This window comes from Temnothorax curvispinosus, unplaced genomic scaffold (genome assembly GCF_003070985.1).
Source record: "Temnothorax curvispinosus isolate PA1 unplaced genomic scaffold, ASM307098v1 QBEX01007734.1, whole genome shotgun sequence".
Classification (NCBI taxonomy): Eukaryota; Metazoa; Arthropoda; class Insecta; order Hymenoptera; family Formicidae; genus Temnothorax; species Temnothorax curvispinosus.
In genome coordinates, this window is record NW_020217514.1 from 1,209,851 (window position 1) to 1,231,124 (window position 21,274).

General features: G+C 34.6%; 1 protein-coding gene across 4 annotated transcripts in view; it reads left to right on the top strand.

Annotated features, from left to right (window-relative positions):
* LOC112457369 (furin-like protease 1) overlaps nt 1-19,995 on the top strand; it is a 230,339-nt gene extending 210,344 nt beyond the window's left edge. Inside the window, exons 12-13 of one of the 4 annotated variants that reach the window (XM_025020377.1) lie at nt 313-591; nt 19,867-19,995. In XM_025020377.1, coding sequence (XP_024876145.1) covers nt 313-591; nt 19,867-19,871 — 284 coding nt within the window. In that variant the 3' untranslated portion in view covers nt 19,872-19,995. Of the gene's footprint in view, nt 1-312; nt 4,821-17,446; nt 19,612-19,866 lie in introns of those variants that run through there. The other 3 variants (XM_025020375.1, XM_025020378.1, XM_025020376.1) reach the window with 3 other exon arrangements.
* The last annotated feature ends 1,279 nt before the right edge of the window (nt 19,996-21,274 follow it).

Sequence of the window (21,274 nt, forward strand, 5' to 3'; positions counted from 1 at the left end):
TCAAGATTTATGAATCGCTTTTCGTAAAGTATTTCATACAATCACTCGATATGAAAAATAGCTATCACTACACTGAGAAAAAAGTTGTTGACTTGGCTAAATATTTTCAACTGATTATTATCTTTTTAATTGAAATATTTATGTATTTAAATTAAATACGACATATTAAATCTAATATGACGTAATTTGACTCAAATATTTAAACATTTTAATTAAAAAAATAATTAGTTGAAAATATTTAGTCAAGTTAACAACATTTTTTCTCAGTGTATCACTCGAATCGCGCTAATGTAGCTGGCGCTGTTGTTTTAGACACTCTGGAGGAGTGGAAGCTTGTGTTCTTCGGCACGGACACGTCAGTGGAAGTGGACGACCAGCTGGACAAGGACAAGCCGCTGCCGCCAGTGGTCCACGAGGAAGTGAACAACGCGCCTTCGGATCTCGGGCACAACGCCGTGGATACCGAGGGCGATCCGTGGACGGGTAGCCGGCAGATGGACCGGGTCTCACACCCGGAGGTGCAGAGGCCTACGACGGAGAACCAGACGAGTGGCTGTGCCGCCTTCGAAGCCGGAGGCAGCGGGTGCCTAGGTGGGTGCCTCATACTACTCCTTCTAGCCTATCTGACCGGCGTGCCCGGCTGGCGGGAGTTGATCACCAGCTGGCCTGCCTCGACGAACAGTCGGAGCGAGTTGGGCACGGAGGCGAATCGGCCGCTGATCGCGGCAGCGAGCGTCGTCCCGATGACGACGGCGACGTCGTGGGCCGGCGACGCGACGACGCGACGCGCTATCCCGACGGCGATACATCGCGCGTCGGATGCGCGCAGGTGTACATGATGACAGCGGATCGCGTTTGGTCCCGCGACGGCTTGCGGCCCGATCCTGTGACTCCGGGTCACCGGGATTGCCGCGCGCGGGACGGCCGCGCGGATTTCGACGACGTGTGCCTGACGCGCTCTTGTGATCCGTGAAATTTTAATATACTTGTGATGGAGAGAGGTGTCGCGCGTAGAAATCGGAAGGGGGAAGGGAAAGAAGGGGAGGACTCCGTGGCCTCCTTTCCCGGTGCTAATTGTCTCGAGAAGAGATCCAAAGGACTGTCCAATGCTGAATTATCGTCTGTCCTTCTCTTCTTGGAAGAGAAACGAATGATGTGTGTTCGATGATGAACACATCGAGTCTGAGAACTTCGTGGCTCGGTTAGAGCGTTCCTCGTGATCAGGGAAATGCGATTTTCTCGCTAACACGCGCCGTTAGGGTTGGCTTTGGCCTAATTTGTTTGTGTCGTGCAAGGAAGCGAGTCCTCTCGTAATCGCCACGAAACGTCCGCGGACGCTTGCGCCATGACAACACTCTATTCGTGAGGGGTGGCTTCGACTGATCGAAGTTCGCGTTGCGACGAGGATGGGACGGAAACTAGATGTTTACGAGGCAGGAAATGCACGGTTCTGTTACCGATTGCACGATGAATCGGATGAACTCTCGATTTCTCATTAAAAGCGCTTGTTTTTTAAGGAATTCGACATAGAGCCCATATTTGGGCCATTGAAAGGATTATGTTTCTTCCTTTTTTCTTTTCCGATTTTTTCATGTTTAAAAAAAATATAAGTTTTGTTCGACAAGAAACTTTAACGGAACTATGTATTGGACAGCAGAAGTTGCGGAAAGTTTCATATAAATTGTTGACATAAAATATCGAGGTAAATTCAACATTGCAAATTTCTCGATAGACATGAGAAAATGTGATTTTTTTGCACGACCCATTAGCGTCGTTTCTTATACGTTATCTTCCGCCGCGAGTTTTTCCCTAAATAAGTAGTGCAAAGTGAACTTTTCTGGTAATGAAAAAAGTAAAATAAAAAATAAATTTATCATAATCCACAACTAATAAATAAAAAATAAATAATATTTAAGATTTAATATTGTAATATCGGAAATCGAGAGTTTGTCACTTTTCCAAATATTTCCGTCTCTATAAAATTGCCGCAGTCACAGCCGTGTAATTCTATGGACGTGCTTGTAAATATATGCAAAGCGTATTTATTATACCTCGCAAAGTTACGTACGATCTTAGGAGTTTCAAGAGTAATGGCACTGCGATCCCGTGGCATCCTCTTCCGCCACGTTGAACGAAGCAGAAATGGGTAAACAACCAATGTTCTGATAAATGTATTCTGGAATTCTGCTTGACTTTTACACGAAAGCAGTCGCAAGGCCGTCATAATGAATCTTAAATTCATATTCGCGATTTTTAACTGACGCCGTATTTAACGTTAGCAAAGACGGGTAATTGAGTTTATGTTCTGTTTAATTAATACAAAGAAACACTGAGTTGTATCCTTTCAGTTTTACGATGATTCATGTGCCATGCAACTGCATCAATTGCAAATCAATTAAATTTTTTTCCAGAAATCAAATCAATCTTCTTTCGAGCTTTTTTTTTAATTCAAATTGAAGAATCGAAGAAAGATTTCAGCAATCGATTGTAACGCAATCTACCTTGTGCTCGATTCTGCTCAGCGTTTCAGTCGAGGCCGGCCATACGTGACAGCGTCCTATATTCACATGTGTAATTTTCCACGTGAACTTTTTGTACGAGACAAAAAAAATAATAACAGGAAGCCAACTGCCATTAACGAGACCCGACCGGTCTCGTGCCCTGTCTCTCCTGGAAAAATTGCCTCGCGTAACTTATAGTACATCCGATGGAGCTGCAGTTAACTTCAGCCAACGTCGTCGATTTTGATCGACGGATTTTGGCTCCGACGTGTTCCAGGGGGGAAGGAAGGGAACAGTTTTCTCTCGCCTTCTTTTTCTTCTTCCCCTTTGCCCTATCTCTGTCTCTCTTTCTCTTCTTCTTCCCCCCTTTTTTCTGTCTCTCTCTTTCTCTCTTTTGCTCGCTCAAATGCATGAAAACACACGATCTTTCTCTTCCTCTCTATCTCTTTTTCTCTATTTCTTTATCTTCTCGTCTATCGGTCAACACCCCTTTTGTTTTCCAACATCCTTAACATTCTCCTGTCTGCCAGCTTTCCCTTACGTTCCGTTTCTGAACCTTTCTCCACGCTTCATAAGCACTCTGCGTCCCTCCAAGGAGATAGGATATTCGGTGAGCTATCAGCACTGCCGAACTAGGGGAGCTATAGGGAGGTTCTCCGGCTGCCTATGTAAACAGTTGGGGATGGGGTACACGAAGCTGCGTGTGGATTTTGGATGCACATTAAACCTCGGGCTTTATTAAGATCAACGACAATGACCGTGTGCTTAGTAATTTACTTTAGCGAGTAATACTATTTCTTCTTGTTAACAAGGTAATGCGTACGTTGGATATATATTATTTAACTTAATTGCAAATACGTAGCTTCTATTATTTTTAATATAAAATGTGTTACAAACGTACGAAATTTCGTGAAAATATTTCCATATAGTGATCAATGAAGGAGGCTATTCTAATTACCGTATTTAAAGATATGTTATAAATATACAAACATATGCATGTAATATACAAAAATTTAGTGTAATTTTTAACATTTTGTTAAAAGAGAAAGAATCATTGTGCCACGAGTATCGTTCGTACGTTCATAATTCACACTCGGCCTCGAAAGTACAGTATATCAAATTTTCGACACGAAACTTGCTCAAAACGTTGTTAACTATGATAATTAAAAACTGCGCGGTCCGCAAGTGTTTGTAAGTTAATAAATGCCCGTAACGCTTAGCCAATTCGATGGCGATAAGAACCGTCGCGCCGTTGAATGACTCGATATTTTCTGAACAATTTTTAGATACCACCGTTTTGCTTGGAATATCGATGAAAAAAAAAAAACCGGCGGATGCTATTCTATTGCGAGCTTAGAGGTGATCGCGCGTGCTTGGTAAAAATTTCAATTGCGGGGATAAGCAGTAAACTCGACGAGAAAGCCGAGAGCTTCGCGGCGAGTTGACGGGGCGATTTTTCTTTATCGGGGAACGATCGTCAACGAGTTATCGAGTCGGAAGTTTTCACCATCGAGAATTCCGCCGCTGCGAAAATTCGTTTCTAGGATTTACGATTTATATCAACGCGGCGAATCCAATCATGTTCCGTCGAAAGTTGTAGGCCACAAATCAGAAGTTAACTGTGCACGACAAGCCAGAAATCGAATTACAATCGATATATTGTTACTTCGGCTCGAATAATACATGCCGATTATAAATAAAGCGCGAACAGTTTTGAAAGTTCGTATGTTATCCGATATGCTCCACGGATTTCGTCATATTGTTGGTCAAAGATCATACAAAGGTACATATTGCAGCGCAGTCAAATTATTCAATAAATTGTCATTATCAGTTTTTATCTATAAGATTTTTAAGATACGAATTCGATGAATTTAATTAACACTTGACAAAAATCGTAAATAACTACTTGATCGACGTCGCTCCGTACTTTTATCGCGCATCGATACCCTAGAAACTAATACGTCGAACGGCTGAACAGTCGTACGAAAAAAGGAATATTGAATGGCTGCGAAATTAAATTGACGTTACAGTTGCGATACTAAATGTCTCTTTCCAAGCGGCGTTCTGCGAATGAAACGTTTGTGATTTTTCGAGACTGATGCTCTAATGGATGGCTATCAAATGCAATCGCGAGGAAAAAAATATATATGTACTCAAATGTATTAATCCCTGGATCTGACGATACTATCTCGGTCAAGAGATGCAAAAATTGGTCAAGTGCTTCTACGTCGAATACACTCAACTCCAAAGTTAGTGCTTGTCATACAAATAAGGTACTAATATACTAAATAAAAAAAGATAAAATAATATATAGATATATATAGGTATATATATATATATATGTGTGTGTATATATATATATATATATATATATATATTATTTTACTTATATACAATCAAGTTGTATAGTAAAATTTTTAGAATATTATATTATAATTTGAATGACAGCATAACTATGGTAACAAAAGTACTTATTATGCTCGGGACTCTAACATATAAATATTTTTTATTTTTTATTGAATAAGTGAAAATAGTGTTCTCAATCATAAAAAAATTAATGTCACTTTATTCTATTTTATACTATTAGCGATTCAAAATTAATTTGCGAATTTTCATATTTTCTGCAGTTTTTAAATGCGCTATCGTGCATCTCACATATTAAAATATTTGATCTACTTTTGTTGTTCAATTTCAATATTTAAAAATTTTCTTATCAAATATCATTTTTTATGACGTAAAAATAAAGCGAAATCCTCACATTATGAAGAGGAAAGCCGATTGCAAAGCTGCGGATAAGATCAGAAAGAATATCGGACTGAGTACTTCGAAATCAGGTTACATTAGCAACTAAATTCTCATTCCTTACGGAAAATGGAACATGCACCAAGCGCGAGTTCCGGTACCGTATTTCTCGATGGATGGATAGAAAAGATATTTAATATTCCAATTCCGTCGATATTGAGAAAGAGAGACGCGCGAGTAGAATCAATTTTTTCTTTATCTTCTTTGACAGCCGTTATACGGCTCCTTTATACGACGTGTCCTTTTTTATATACGGGGATGAATAAGATTTTTATCAGCAATCTACCTAAGGAAAGAAATCCAAATATTATAGTGGAAAAACGAAAAATCCTGTTTACTGTCAATGCAATTTCTAGGAATTTTTTCCTTATATCTTATGCAATTTTTTCGATACCTTGCGTCGCGCGGGTGTAAGAAAAATCCAAAATTGGCATAGAACCGAAAATATACATATTTTATTTCTCCGTTATTGTTTTCTATTGTGACTGTTTTATGTATACAACATTCGAACTTTCATAGCGTCGCATAAAACTAAAATTTAGTTGTATATGTATAACAGATCAATGTTTTCAGTACGGTTCTTTTCATCTCCAAAAAATATTGGTTTGTGTTTCTTTTTTAAAGCGATCGATTACACGACAGAGATTAATTTTAGCAGGTCTTCAGCATTCGCGAAGGTTCTCTTTAATCAAAAATTCGTTTCTCGCGATGTGAAACGAAAAAAAAGACCGTCATATCGTGAGGGTGAGGCACATGAGAGGAAGGAGCAGTTCTGATATAAAGCAGCGAAGGGCGGGCTGAAGCGGGATGGAAATTCAAAGGCGAGTTGATTTACAGACAAAGATTCCCTGAATTTCATCTCTGATCAAAAGCGTATAGCTCGGTCGGCATTTTGCGAAATGCTCCGCTCACAAGGGAATAATTTTAATGACCCGCGTATGTGCAAAATATGATGAAAGAAATACCCGCGCAGTAATCCGTATCGTATTTCGCAGATGAATTGCGAAATATAGTCGGACAGAATCGTAAGATTAGTTGACTTTACCTTTGAAAATGTGCTCATAATCGTCAAATATTAATTTTCCTCTCGCAGCCTTGAGCGACAAATAAGAATTCTTTTAATCCTACGTCAAATTATATTTTCCCATTAAATTTAAAATTGAATTTTTACACGAACGTTGAATTATATATATATATTTTTTTTTAATATATAATGACACATACGCATATAAAACACGTGATTTGAGTTAAATTTTACGTAGTAGACGAAGAAGTAGAGTTTTTCTCATTATTTACTTCGAGAGATACGGTACGTATCTTTTGTCCAGGTAATCTTTTGAGAATTATTTATTCGTATCTGTAATATAAAAATCGATAATGAAGTAAATTTCTCGATCGAGGATCTTCGACTTTTATAAATTGTTCGTATACATATACACATGCATGAGATTGTAATTCGATTTTTAAATATCTTGTAAGTCAATGTACACCACCCTATATGTTCATTCATCACCTCAGTTTGTTCTTCCCTAAACTATCTTTTATTTTAAACTTCTTTCTCAAACGCTACAACTTCTACGCTAATATCTGCTTCTATTTTTCTTTCTTTATATTGTTTCCGTTCCTATTTTCCATTTGTAATTAATATTGTAAATATATAGATCGATATGTGATAAACTATGAATTTTCCCTATTCTATTCCCTATTCTCTTGCATTATGTATTTTCTTCAATTTTCATCGTTTCCCATCTGAATATCTTTTGATTTCGGAAAAAGCAACGTCGAGAATTTGTAGAAATATTTTCTCTTACTTTGTTTATACACGTGCTAATATGGAAGAAAGGCAATTCTTTCAAATTTTTATTTATTTAATGTATAATATTTATAGAATTCTTTTACAAGAATTATGATAATTCTATTAATTTTACTATAAAATGTAAAAAAAAAAAAAAGCAGCAGATTTAATATTTTCCCGTGTGATATCTCTTGCTGTTTTATTTTAATATTTGAAGAATGGTTCCTCCACATAAGCATAAGACTTCTTTATCCCTTCGTTGGCCATGATATATTATATATTTTTAGAGAATAGGCAGTCAAAAGAGTACGAATGCATATTGAATAACAAAATAATTTTTATTGCTATCGTTCGTATCGATAACATGTACAGCAGTTATATTAGTTTATTACTCATTGTGATTATATTATTACATTTCATATCAATGTAAATGGATGGTGCGTATTAGTCGCTGGTGCCGTAATTATTATCGTCCTCGAAATATCGGACTTGTTCATGCACATATCATTTCAATCAAATCGCAATGGGTGCTGTTCTCTGAAGTCAGTGTACGCTTATATATTTTGTTTCTCTTGATTATCATATATCTCGAGATTTAATAATTTATAAAACGTCGTACAGGATGGTCTAGGAGAAAATTATTTTTTATTTTTAGATGATGTAAAAACAAGAACTCTTCTCAGATTTTCTATGAATTATAACTCTATTGAAACTGACTACTCAGTCTGTAAGAGAAGCACTATTATATCATTGGGGTACCTTACAGTTAACAAACTTTTAATTAGCAATTTTAAGGTGCAAATTAATTAGACAATATTTATACTTATAAACGTACTTAGGTGAATAATCTTCGTTTCCCGAGTGAGAGAATAAGCAAACATTTTTCAGGCTAATTAGCTTTTGAGATGATATTATAGCGTAAATTGATTCGTTCAAATTATTTATGCTTTTCAAAGTATAGTGTTATAATTAGTTCTCTTTACACGGCGACGCAAGATTCACGCAGCATTCATCGATATTTGTGAGGAAGTCTTCAATAGTCTTCTCCACGTGTATCTTCAGTTAAATTGTACTTATACGTCCCGATAGGTCAAATAAAACTGTATATAAATCAAGAAAGAATACGCTTCTACGTCTCATATGATACATTCTCTGCGCTGTGCGTCTAGTTGGTATCATTTATCTAATTATATTTGAACCAAATTGAGTTTGTATAGTCCGCTTATTTTGCCCGATTCATCCAGATTGATCATTGACTCACGACATTTACCACCGTTTTCTTTCGTTCTTTATTTCACTCGTCAAGTTCTATAAGTGGAGACGCTCGTAATACTGGCTATATCGGAAAACGAGAGCTTGAAGCTGTAGATAAGTGTTCATAAATAAAAATTTAACAGCAATACAAATAAAATGAAAGAAAATATGGCGGTATTACAGGTCAAAATTGCGATTAAGCATTAAAAAGTGGACATTGTAAATGCCTGTTGATGCAAATAATTGTCTAACAAGAAAAATCCAACATAAGCCGAAATGTCGCGATGGCTTAAATCTGTCAGTTAGCCTTGTGCAATTTAATTTTTAGTGACTAATCTGAAAAAGATTATAAAACAATGGAAATGAAAATAGAACGTAAACAAGATATACATATATAAAATTTTGCGGTAACTGTCCTGTCATTTTAGAAAAAAGTTAAGCTAATTTTTATTTTAAAAAATTGACTTTTTGCGCTTTTATAAAATAAAACAAATGTTCGATAAGCGACGATTAATTTCCAATGAAGAAAACTCCGCAAAATTTAATTTCAAAGCACTAATTGTGTAATATATTAAAATTATTCTTTTTAAATTCACATTCTCTCTTATGACATGTTTAACGCCAAATTTGAATTTTATTTTATGTTAAGATCGAAAATGATATCTTTGTATTAAGAAAATAAAATCGCTATCGGACGATTGGATTTGGCTTTACATGCAGCGGTAAAAAAGGATGAGATTACGGGTTCAATGTATCTTCGAGGATCTCGTTGACCTTCGCGTTTCTTCGCGAGCGAGAGGGATTGTGGATCGTTGCGTGATTTTTCCCACGAAAGTTATTCTACTCGAGGAAAGATGTATTAACCGCGATTTCTTCAATTAATCCCTGATTTCGAGAAATGACATCCGTCAGGGAAACTATACGGCATAAAACGAAGTTATCCGTATAGCAGAGAGTTAGAAAGATCAAAATGGAAACTTTTCGAGCGAATCGATTGAAGGGACCGGCGACTTTTCACGAGTTTCATGACGAACCTTCATCGCCCCGCGGAATCTCGTTTCGCTATCATTCAAAGAATAAAAGTTGTACCAAGAGTCGGCGAGTTCGTTCTAGAACACGGGAGAAAAATACAAAGAAAGAAAGAGAGAGAGAGATAATTTTATTACATACTCTAGAATGAGATCCCCTAAGAGAACAAAAAAGAAATGCAAATATCGAGAAGGTGCAAAAAGAAGAATAAGAATGTATGTGTGTGTACGTATGTATGTATGCGTGTATGTATGAAAGAGAAAAAAATGAGAGACGCAACAAATGAGAATGCGGGAGAAAAGATGAAGTTACGAAAAAAACGAAAGTACAGACCGATTATCTATATGTATAGCGAATTTCAGTTCTAAGAATAAGAGTCAATTATATTAATCAGTGTGGAGGGGTGTTGGTTTCCGACGAAAACAAAAAGGAAACTGATATAAACGTGGATACTACGAGTAGTACAAGGAACTTTGGATGTATTTTGATTCGTTCAGATGTGACGTATCTTCCGAAATGTACAATACCAGCGACATCGCTTCGGGACAATCTGACTTCCGGTGACAAGAGGCGGAGAATTTCGCTGCGACAAATTTATTTTGAAATTTTTGTGAAATTTATTTCGCAAATAATGATAACATTCATTGCACATTTATTGTAACGTTTCACAGACCATATAACAAATGGGCGAAGAGACTGGTAGAGATTATAATATGTATATACATATTTTTTTTCTATTATTTATATATCTATGTCGCAATAAATTTGATTTAATGTGTATCTTTATATGCTTACACGCACAATCAATTTTATCAAACGAGAAGCGATATTAAGGTATACCTTCGCTTTTTACATCGGCCTTCCACGAAATTCGCATGGACGCGCTTTGTACTTAATTTATCTCGTCGAATGTATAACTGCCCGGGCAGCTGAAATTCACATTGGGAGAAATTCGATTTTTGCAAATTAAATTTGATCAAATTATCCAGATGAACAATTAGAGTCGACGTTTAACATTCGATACTGTATACCACCGATCACACGTGGCTCAATCGCGACAATAATTCACATCGCACGACACAGCGTGCATCCCTCATAAAATCGTCATGTGAACATCGACTCGAAAATCATCCAAATCGAATTCTCACGGTTGGAAAAATCTGGAGAACCCTCGACGAATCTAGCGCGAATATTTGCATATTTCGCTCGAGTTACATTTTACATCAAACACCATTATGTTCACCGAATCTGCTTTCCAAAGGAACGATTTATAATTTCATTCTCTTTTTTTCATAGCAGTCTCTATAATATTTTACAAAATCTATTTCTTTTTAAAACAAAGATATCGTCTCTTTTGTAAGTTTTAATTAAGAAAACATCAAAGCACCTTTCACTTTCTCGTATAAATATGAACGCCCTTACGATGTTACAATTTTGTACTTAACGAAAGCAGATTAATTTATAAATAAAAATGAAGAATACGCACAATTATTTTGTAGATATATATCCGACAAATATAGTAATCATTCAAGATTATTATTCGCGGATCTGTTTAAGCAGATCTAAAGTACACAGCCAAGCCGGATGCCCGATACTGTCCCGCTGCGATTGTCTGCCATATTGTTATTGTATCTATTGTAAATGTTTGTATGTATTGTAAAATGTATCTTGCTTGGAGAGGCGACATATCTTAAGTTATAACGTTTCCGAGGATGTGAGAGGAAGAGCGTGGAGGTGCGAATTTCGCGCAACTCGCGCCCACATTCACGCTCGCGCACTTGTCCCTTCCGTTCCTTTCTTCCTTCACTCTCTCCTCTTTGCTACGATTTGTCGAATGAAAGATGTCCAGTGGATCCCATCGTGGATCATTTTCCGACAGCGCGAAATCTGCGAGGAAAGGACGCGGGAGAAGGCGCGACTCGTGCGGGGCGCGAGTGTCTGGCTACACACATTTATGTACACATATACATAATATATTGTATAAGCAATGGCAGAACTACTACGAGTCATTATATGCGACATTGGAATTTGTATATCATGAATGAATTAAAAGAGGAGAATCTCCTGAATAATTATTTGAACGTTTATTAATCCGCGGACGCTCCGGCCGACGATCTTGTAGGGCGGGGTCAGTCGGGTCGAAGGGTCGCGGGTCAATCGTATTTTCGCATTATAAACTTGCGTTCAACAACAAATATGAAAATTGAGTACAATAACAATTTTGAAATACAGTCGCGCGAAGATCAATCTGCTAAACATCATGATGATATTTAATTATGACATTAAATCGTGATATTTTAGGATGCGTTTCACTTCGCGCTCGCAACGCTCTTAGAATTTCGTCCTTGTTGTTTGTCAAATGTTAAACAAAGAAGAATGATACTCACGAACGTTGCGAGCGCTAATTGTATGTGAAACGCACTCTTCAATCAATGACAAGTGACAATTTATTTATGGTCAATTCAACTATTTAGTATGAATGTGACTCGACTCCTTCATCCGCTTATCCTCTTTTTATTTAAGATTAGAAGAGGATACGATTCATACTCCAATCCTACCCGTTCGCCATTAGTCTAATACTAATTTGTATCTCGCGAGCCAATTAACGCTTCAAACACCCCGCTCAAAGTTATAATTCCGATTACGCTAGGATATGTGCAGGTATGTGCCAATTAAAGCATGCCTCTCGAGTCGTAAGTAAAATCATGTGATAAATAGAAATTCGCCTGCATGGGTTGCTATAATCCCCCATAACATTTTCATCATTCAATTAAACCTTTGTGCTTGTAATTCTCATAACTTTTACAAATCTATAATTCTTCAAAATTATAGATATCTACATGAGTTCTGAGGATATCGAGAGAATGTAGGATGAAATAAATAATTTCTTTGAATCAGCATTATTTCAAAATATTAATTCTCTGTGGCTTTGTACAAGTTTTTTTATAGTTCGTACATTATTGATCGTTTTTCATTTTAATATTGCGCTCATATATGAAATAACACAATTAAAAATTATAAGATTGTTCAAATAACTACTTTGGATAATTATTTGGATTATAAGCAGAATCTGTAATTAATTATGATGCACTTACATTATTGATATTAAGAATTTTTTGTGTGATAAATTATTAATATTTTTGATGAAATTTTTTTCAAAGACGTCACAAAATTAGAAACTTAATAAATATTTTGATCAAAGATATTAAATGCTGTAAATTGCGTTTATGAAAAGTAAACTGCGTCAAAATTATTGGAAAGCGCTGATTATAAAGACATTTATTTCTCATTAAGGCCAAGTAACTATATAAGTGTTGTTTGATTACTGAATATATTCAGGAGAATATTCGATTTCTTAAAGATAACAATGCATGACAAATGAATCCTTTTGAATATCTATTAACCTTAATCTTTTGAGATGCATGCAGTTATAATGTTCCAATCCGTGTCCCAATTGACATACTTTTTTATAAGAAAGAAAATATCAAAATAAAGAAAAATACTTAAAGAAATGAGTGAATGAATGAATGACGTCAAGATGAATAAACAAAAAAGTTAATATCAATATAAAGTTTAATTTAACTTCGCTGCGTATGTGAATGTGCTTCTCATAAATAATTTATTAAATCTTTACTCAGTAAACAATATAACATCTATGTAATGAACTCCATTAATTAGGTCATGAATGTTTTAATTATGTATGAAATACATATATACATTTCAGAAAATGCTGGTAATATACCACACAATAATATTAATAGTCATAATTGTGCATGAAATTTTACATATAGATGTTAGATGTACATTATTGAGGTAATTGTATTTGATTTTAAACGCATGTTAAATATTGCATAAACTGCATTTCTAACTTACTTCATCTATTCTTGAAATAAAATGGCTTTCGAAACAGCATGACGTTTCATTCAAAACATCATTATCGCTTGTATAATATGCATGCATTGATGCGACGTGTTTGAATTGCACTTACTGGCGATTTCAGTGCGTCTTCTGATTTATTCTTGCTCCGTTCAAATATATTTGTGCATCTCATATGACGGAAATTTTATAAAATATTAGAAACTCTTTGTCTTTTCTTTCACTTTGAAATTGATGACATGGAGGTCAGTCACAATACTCACAATTACTGAAGTTTTCTCACTATGACGGTTTTTCCAGTCCGTTGAATCATATATTGTATTCCAATAATTTTACTCGCTTTTCTCAATAAAGATTTGGCATTATTTTTGATTCATGATTATTTAAGTTATATGACTTTTATCGAAGAATATTAATTCTTCTGAAAACGTGATTCTATCTCGCGGTTAAATTAACGATGCGCTTTTTATCTTTTCCTTATTGAACCATCTATCCGTTCTATCTAGATCGAAACGGATGTACGGAATGTTGGAAGACGACACGTTAGAGCCGTGTGAGCTTCTGGTAGCGTGGATCTGGTACAATTATCCGTTATCGCGATCCTGCTAGGACAGGGACGATTAATCCACCGTGCGGCAGTAACTCTTAGGGATTTGATGATTAACCAGTGCGAACATATCCCCGCCCAGACAATCCCGATTTCCAGTATATTATCGAGAACTCATCAGCCAATTTAATTGAGCCGTTCGAGTATATAAGTCAAAGACCTACCAACTACTATCTGTTTCAATATTTTTACTTTCTTATGCACTAACAATTATACTTCAATCTATAATTCTATTAAAGTCGCAGATAGAAAAGGTATTGCTTTTATATTCAATTCTGCCAGTGAAACAGAATTATATATATATATTTTTTAATGTTAATCCCAACATAATGAAAACTTAAAGCTATGTTAAACTAATTCTATTAACTTTAACTTGTTGTTGACACAAAACAGAATTATGTATATTATCCCTTTTCTTTTTTCGTCGCTTGAATCACAAAAGAAGTTACATACCGATGCGTGAATGTTTCTTAATTCGCCTCCCAGAATTCTTAATTCTCGAATATTCTATAACGCCTTATATGAACAATGTAATTTAAAAAGTGAGGAAAGCTTTCTTGACAAGCGTTACACACACGTATAAAAATCGGATTGTTTGTGAGATATTAACCGTCTCGAAGTTGTCACGCGTACTTCGCCGTTTATCCCTTTATCCTATAGCAGGTTCAGAAAACGTATTTAGGTACTTGGACTCTCCGTGGGGACGAGTGCCGGACGCGGACTTTCTCAGACCAGCCACCAACCACCACCAATCATCACCATCACCAACCACATCCACACATCCACAACCGCACATAAAAAAACAAAACAAAACAGCCCTATCCCTGATCGCTTCACCAGCACGGTGAGTCTTACTTCTTCTTCTTTCTATATAATGTCCTATTTTAATCCTCTGTCGCGCGATTTATCGCTCTCGAAAGTACTTGGATGCCTGGGGGGATCGAGATTGTTTCTCAAATTGCACCCTAATTTCACCGTGCCTTTCATAAGGTCTCCCGAGAAAGATTTACGTTTCTCGATTTTTTGTTCTTGCGTTTGTAATTTCTCTTGTTGGCAGGCCTTTAAGCCAAGCGTTATTAATGAATTATTAACGCTAAAGAAACTCTAGTAACTCAAGTTATTAAAATTTAATAATTGATTATTGAAATTTTTAATGAGTTCTTACTTCACAAAAAGTTCAAGAGTTAATTAGAAAGTCAGTTTAATAACAAAAGTGTTATTGATTCTTCTCTGATAATATGGATTCGTAGTAATTACATTCCTTTCTGGGAACACTGCGTATTTTTCCGCAGTTATATTTGAAATTTTTCATTTTACACATGAATAATCAGCGGTTCATAATCTTGATACGTGATATTATATAATATCAAGATATATAACATGAAGTTAATTAGTTAGCCTTACTGTTGTTACCGTCGACAATTAATTATTACCAAGTTATTAAGGGAGAAGCGCCATTTAATTCAGAATTCACTGTAAGGCTACTGAGAAATAAACGTATTCCCTTGGGTTTCATGTACTTTGACGAGAGGCAGCCTTTATATTTTCTCGTTTTTGTATACTAACGGCTTTCGTCTATGCACGTATCTCCTTCGCTTATTATGTTTCTCATATAAGGAATCCTCACATTTATTAATGTGCTCTATCAATTCTGTTACTGTAATTAATATCGCATTGGTACAATCATTATCATCAGACAGTAGATAATTATATGATATTTAATCTATCAGAATACTTAAATGTCATCTAGTGAATAATATTGTGTACCAAATATTGACGATAATAGATATTAATATAATGTGAGGATACTTTTATACACTTCATTTTCACTTTGTAAATATAAAATATAGTAGTGGAGTATGATTGAATCGTATAAGAGAAATTATAAATTTTTGTCAAATGTTAACATACATACGTCGCTATTTTATTTTTTAAATTACATGAAATTATATCGTGTTTCTAAAAGAAAACAATACAAGAATATATTTTTTCATATTTAATACTTTTTTACCTGCAATTAATATGTATAAAAGAGCAGAGAGATTCATATAATAGGAAAAAATATTTTTCATAAATGGTATTCTCCTGTTTTACTTACTTTTTTTTTACTTTATTTTTTATTATGCAAGCTGTACAAGAAAGCGACGAAATTATATTAAGAATGTTGTAAAAAGAAACCTCAATGTAGAACATGGCAACAGCAATGATGTGTAACGTCAATTTGTCAATCATTATTTTTCCTCTTGTTTTATAGAGATTAGTGAATGTTATGTAGTAACTTCTTTCGTAACGAGATCGTGTACATAATGCATGAACAAAGATCAAAATGATATAATTTATTCGTAGATAATAACTGACAAATTCCACTGACATGTCACATCATTACATTAAGCATAAATTCAATACACAATACAATAAAAATAGCATCTATACATGCATTTTATTTATTAGTATTTTTTAAGTATTGCATTATTGATAAATTTGTTTTTGTAAAATTTGTAAATTGAATATGGCACACATATGCTTTTGCATGCAAATTTTAAGAGTTGTAATGTCACAGGCTGTCATTTTGTGCATTTATTTCGAAGATTATCTTCTTATTTTAGTGTATAAAATGGATGATGTTAGTTTTTTAATAGATATATTTTTAGTAATATATTTTTAGTTAATATATATATATTTTTAATAACTGCGAACATATTTTAGGCTTGGGCAAAGTGATATCGCAAATTGATCATTCCAAAAATAAAATTGGTGTTTATCAGTGAACATATCTAATTTAATTAATTGATTATTTTAAAAATCTAGAGATTGTAACTGATAAATTTATATGTAATTAACGAAATGTTTTACTATATGTACATATGTAGAAAGCACTATACGTAAAATCAATTTTATTGATAAAATCTGCACATAATTACTGAGTCAGTTTTTATAAGACAATTTTCTTTTTGCTATTAAAATAATATTGTATTTATAGTTCAATAATATTCGATATTAATTATGAAGACTTGCAATAAACTTTAAATATTAGTTTCCTAGATTTTTTTGATCAGCATTCGCCAAGGACTCATGCATTAAAGAAATAATTCAAAATTGCGATATCACTTACTTTAACATGTTTTATTACATAGATATTTAGTTTTTAAATAATACACATTGAATACGAAATACACTCAATTGTGCGTTGTAGGATTAGTTAACCACTAATATAAACGGCCGAATGGCGTTGCAGAAAAATTTGTTTAAGTAATATGCTAAATTACTACTTTGTACGCTAAATTATTACCATTACATTATTAATATTAATTATCATCACTTTTATTCTATTTAATTACCGTTACTTTTATTCTAGTCTATATCTATATTTATTTCTACAGAAAGATTCTGAATTATCTAAATCTGATCAATTTGGATTTTCTTTTGCAACGCCATTCGTCACGTTGACATGTCAATCGGCTGCAACAATACGCGACACTGCAATAATAGCAACAGCAGCAGCAACAACACACTACAAGTTCACACCACAATCTCGACTAAACAAAAATGAAGAACGTCAATGGTGTATATCTAATTTTTCAGTGTGCAAACCGGGTTGGTACCACAGCAGTGGCAGCTGCTCGCGACGATGTCCAGCTGGAACTTACGCGATCCGAGATGACGATGATTCCGGTGCTTTCTGCACCGCATGCCATTACTCGTGCCTATCTTGCAGAGGACCTACCGACGCGGACTGCATTACCTGTCACGCGGATTCGGCGCTGATGTGGAGCAACGGAAAGGCACTGTGCGTGTTGAGCAGCATTTCCTGGAAAATGCAGTCCACAGTATGGCTTCACAGGTTGACCGTGGCGTTCTTGATCAATTTAGGCCTGGTGATCGTTATCATCATTTATTTTGTGTTCACCTACATCCGTAAACGCAAATCCGTCCATAAATATAGTAAAGTAACCTATTCCGGTAACGGCGAAGTTCATGCGGATACAGAATTGGAAAACACTTATGTGTCTGAAAGCGAATGAGTCTATCATTGACAATGAAGAAAGAAAATTGCGATGTTTTTGAGAACATTTTGAAAATTCCATATCTTTTGAAAGTGTTTTGATAGCCTATACTGATTGTAAGATATTATAGATATAATATTTTGAAGATATTTTTGAAATACTTTTATAGAAAACATATCTTCTTATTTTCAGAGAATATGTCTTATGTAATTTTATTGCAAAAAGAGACGGAGAATATTCTAGTAATATTTTGAGTAATCATATCAGTGAGAATATTTTTTATTAAACGAATTTTGTTTCAATTTAGATTCAATTCTTAGCTAAAAAAAAAACTAAATAAATATTTAAAAGTACTTTAATAGTCAATACAAAAATATATATTCTTTGAAAATATAAATGTCCTGAGACTATCCAGAGGTTGTTTAAAAAGGCATCTAGTAGTATTGTAAGATATAAGATGGATGTGTAAGAGTTACGATACGCGTGCAGATGCAATAAGATTATTTTTATAACATACTGTATGTAACAATACATATCTATATCATATATTATAAATTATAAAATATATTTTATAATATATATACAAAATATATATTTATAACATATATTTTATAGTATAATATATCGCTACATGCATAAAAGCAACCAATATAATTAACAATTGTGTTTTACAAACGGACCAGAAATCGAAACGCTAGGATGAAAAAAGTATTTAGAGAAAATTTTGCGAGAAGAAATTATAAGTATTTTTACTCCAATAAATGTTCTACAATTTTATTTGCTGTACGCGAATTCAGCACTATTCTACCGTCAAGTTTTGGAACGCGATACTGCATTTTTGCGAGTGTAGGAATGTTCCTTTGTAGAAGCGGTTTGTGAGATGTCTGGAACGTAAAGCGTTAATGGTGCCGATAGTTTCCTTTGAGATGAAGCAATCGCTTCGTTGCGACGCCAGTATTGTAGCAATAGTTCGTGACGATGGACCGTTTTATCGATCGCCGGTGAATTAGCGCGTAATGTCTCTTGAACAGTGATTTTATGCGATTCAATGAGTCTTAAACACCTGTGCGATCATCCGGACGTCCATTATGCGATTAAGAGTGAGAGTGACGAGCGTTAGTTTGGACTGCGGTCGTGCTAAAACGATCACGAATAACTTTACAGATATTCGCGAATATATTATAGCAATTTACCTATATATTAGATCTGAATCAATTTAATATGTAATATGTCTTAGACTAATGTGAAAAAAAGACTTTAAGATAAATTAACTACATACGTATTGAAGAATAGATCAAAGAAAAGCATACACAACATTCCTAGATATTTACAGAAACAAAGCAGTATTTCATTTTTTATCATTATCTGTCGACTTGTAATCAAAGTTACATTGGTAAGTAACGCAACGCAATCTAATTAACGAAATTACCACGTCGTATTATGTATATGCATAACCCGTATCGTACATTAATCCGAAGTGATGAGAGATCGACAAGATTTATTGCAATTAAAAGCCGTAAACAACGTTATAACAATAATGTTATTATTTAGACAAAACTAACAGTAAAGGAGTAAAGCATATTTTTATAAGAGCAATTTACCTCAATAATGTGATACACCTGTTAGCGTGAATTATAGGTAATAAATTTTATCGCCTACTGCAATTACCCATAATTGTTACCAATAATCATCGAATCACAATGTACATTGTTTTTGTTAACGTTGTAAACTTAATAAAATAATGAAAATTAATAACGAAAACATCGATATTATTTTCATTATTCACCCCTCAAAAAATTATTAAAATTTTTGTAAAAAAAAAAAACACTTCAAAACATTTTACTTCGTAAAAAAACGCAAAAGTGTATTTATTTTTATTACATTTGTTTGTATTTCATATATTTCAAGGAAATGTAATTTTTTCAGTTCTGGTATTTATACGACATATCCGATTTAAAGTCTTCATATTGATATAATTGTTTTTATTTCAATTTACAGTTTAACGCTGGGCATCGAGCACCAACGAAGCCTGTATCCAATGCCAAAATATAAAAATTAGAGGTGACGGGATCTGATAAATGTAATTGTAGTGACAAACATGGAGACATATGTGTACAAAAATAAACAACCAGCAAACAGATTAAATAATTTAATCTCTCTTGGGATTTAATTACAACCACACTAAAACGATGAATTTACGTACTACGTACACAAAGACAAAATTATCGTCGGGGATTGAGTTGCGTAAATAATTAATCCGCAAGCGCTGTTAAAAATCGCTGCTAACAAGCGGATTCTCATCGTCATCAGTGATTGGGTTGCTTATCCTAATCAGTGAATCCATCTGACACAATCGACGACGGGGTTTACCGCGTTACACAGGCGAAACAACTTGCTAATTGTTGCCAATTAATATTCTCCGGGTTGGGCTTTCGTTCTCGTTGCTGAATTGTCAAACGGAGATTCATTTCAGGGTAAGTATATATATATGTATATATATGTACATGTATGTATTCAGAAGAGACGCACTGTAATGTCGACATGGAATTAGAATCGAGAGACAAAGCGAAACAAGAAAGGATTATTAAATAATTCCCATTTATTTCCGAATGCATGGTGTTTATGTGGAGCGTATTTGCCGACGCAAATATCACGGTAATCGATTTATTTGAAACTGTGAATACGCCAAATATTGAATCAAGTGCATTAGTAATAGCTTCATAAAAATCAGATGAAAACACCCGCGGAGGTACTTTCTGGGAAAAAAAAAAAGATATATTTGTGCGTATTTACTGGCCTGCGAAAAGCCTGCCTCCATCAATATTCAATAGCACAACGAATATCGGGTTTCGTTACATGAGTTTGTTATTGCAGCATGTCAAACGTACGTGGTTTTAATACGAAGTATACAAGTTAATGTTACGGATAAAGGATACGCGCGCGTCGAGCATAAATTGCACAATGCACCGTGTCGCTTCATAATGCACTCAGAGTTCAATTGCACGTAATTCACCGATGAAACACGATGCACGTGCACATTAAAAAAAAATTTGATTCGGCCTACATTGGATATATCTCTGTAATCTGAAACTTCAGCCAAATTCAGTTAAAAAATATTCTTTCGGCATTTTTTTCCTTTTCCCGAAACTTAGTTATGTCAGTCATGGATATTTAAATGTTTCTTTTAAACGCGTGATTTAAAAAAAAAAGATTCTATCAAACACAATTTACCATTAAACTTTAAACTGCACAGCAACGGAATACACTCTAAATTGTATTATTTCCGTTTCGCGAAAAAATTGGTAGTGGAGAGAGCGCGCTATACTATGGTGCGCTACGTTGAACCTGCCGCTTTTTCATATTTTAGGCAATTTGCTTCGCGCGAAAGTTACTAGGAATTACTCAC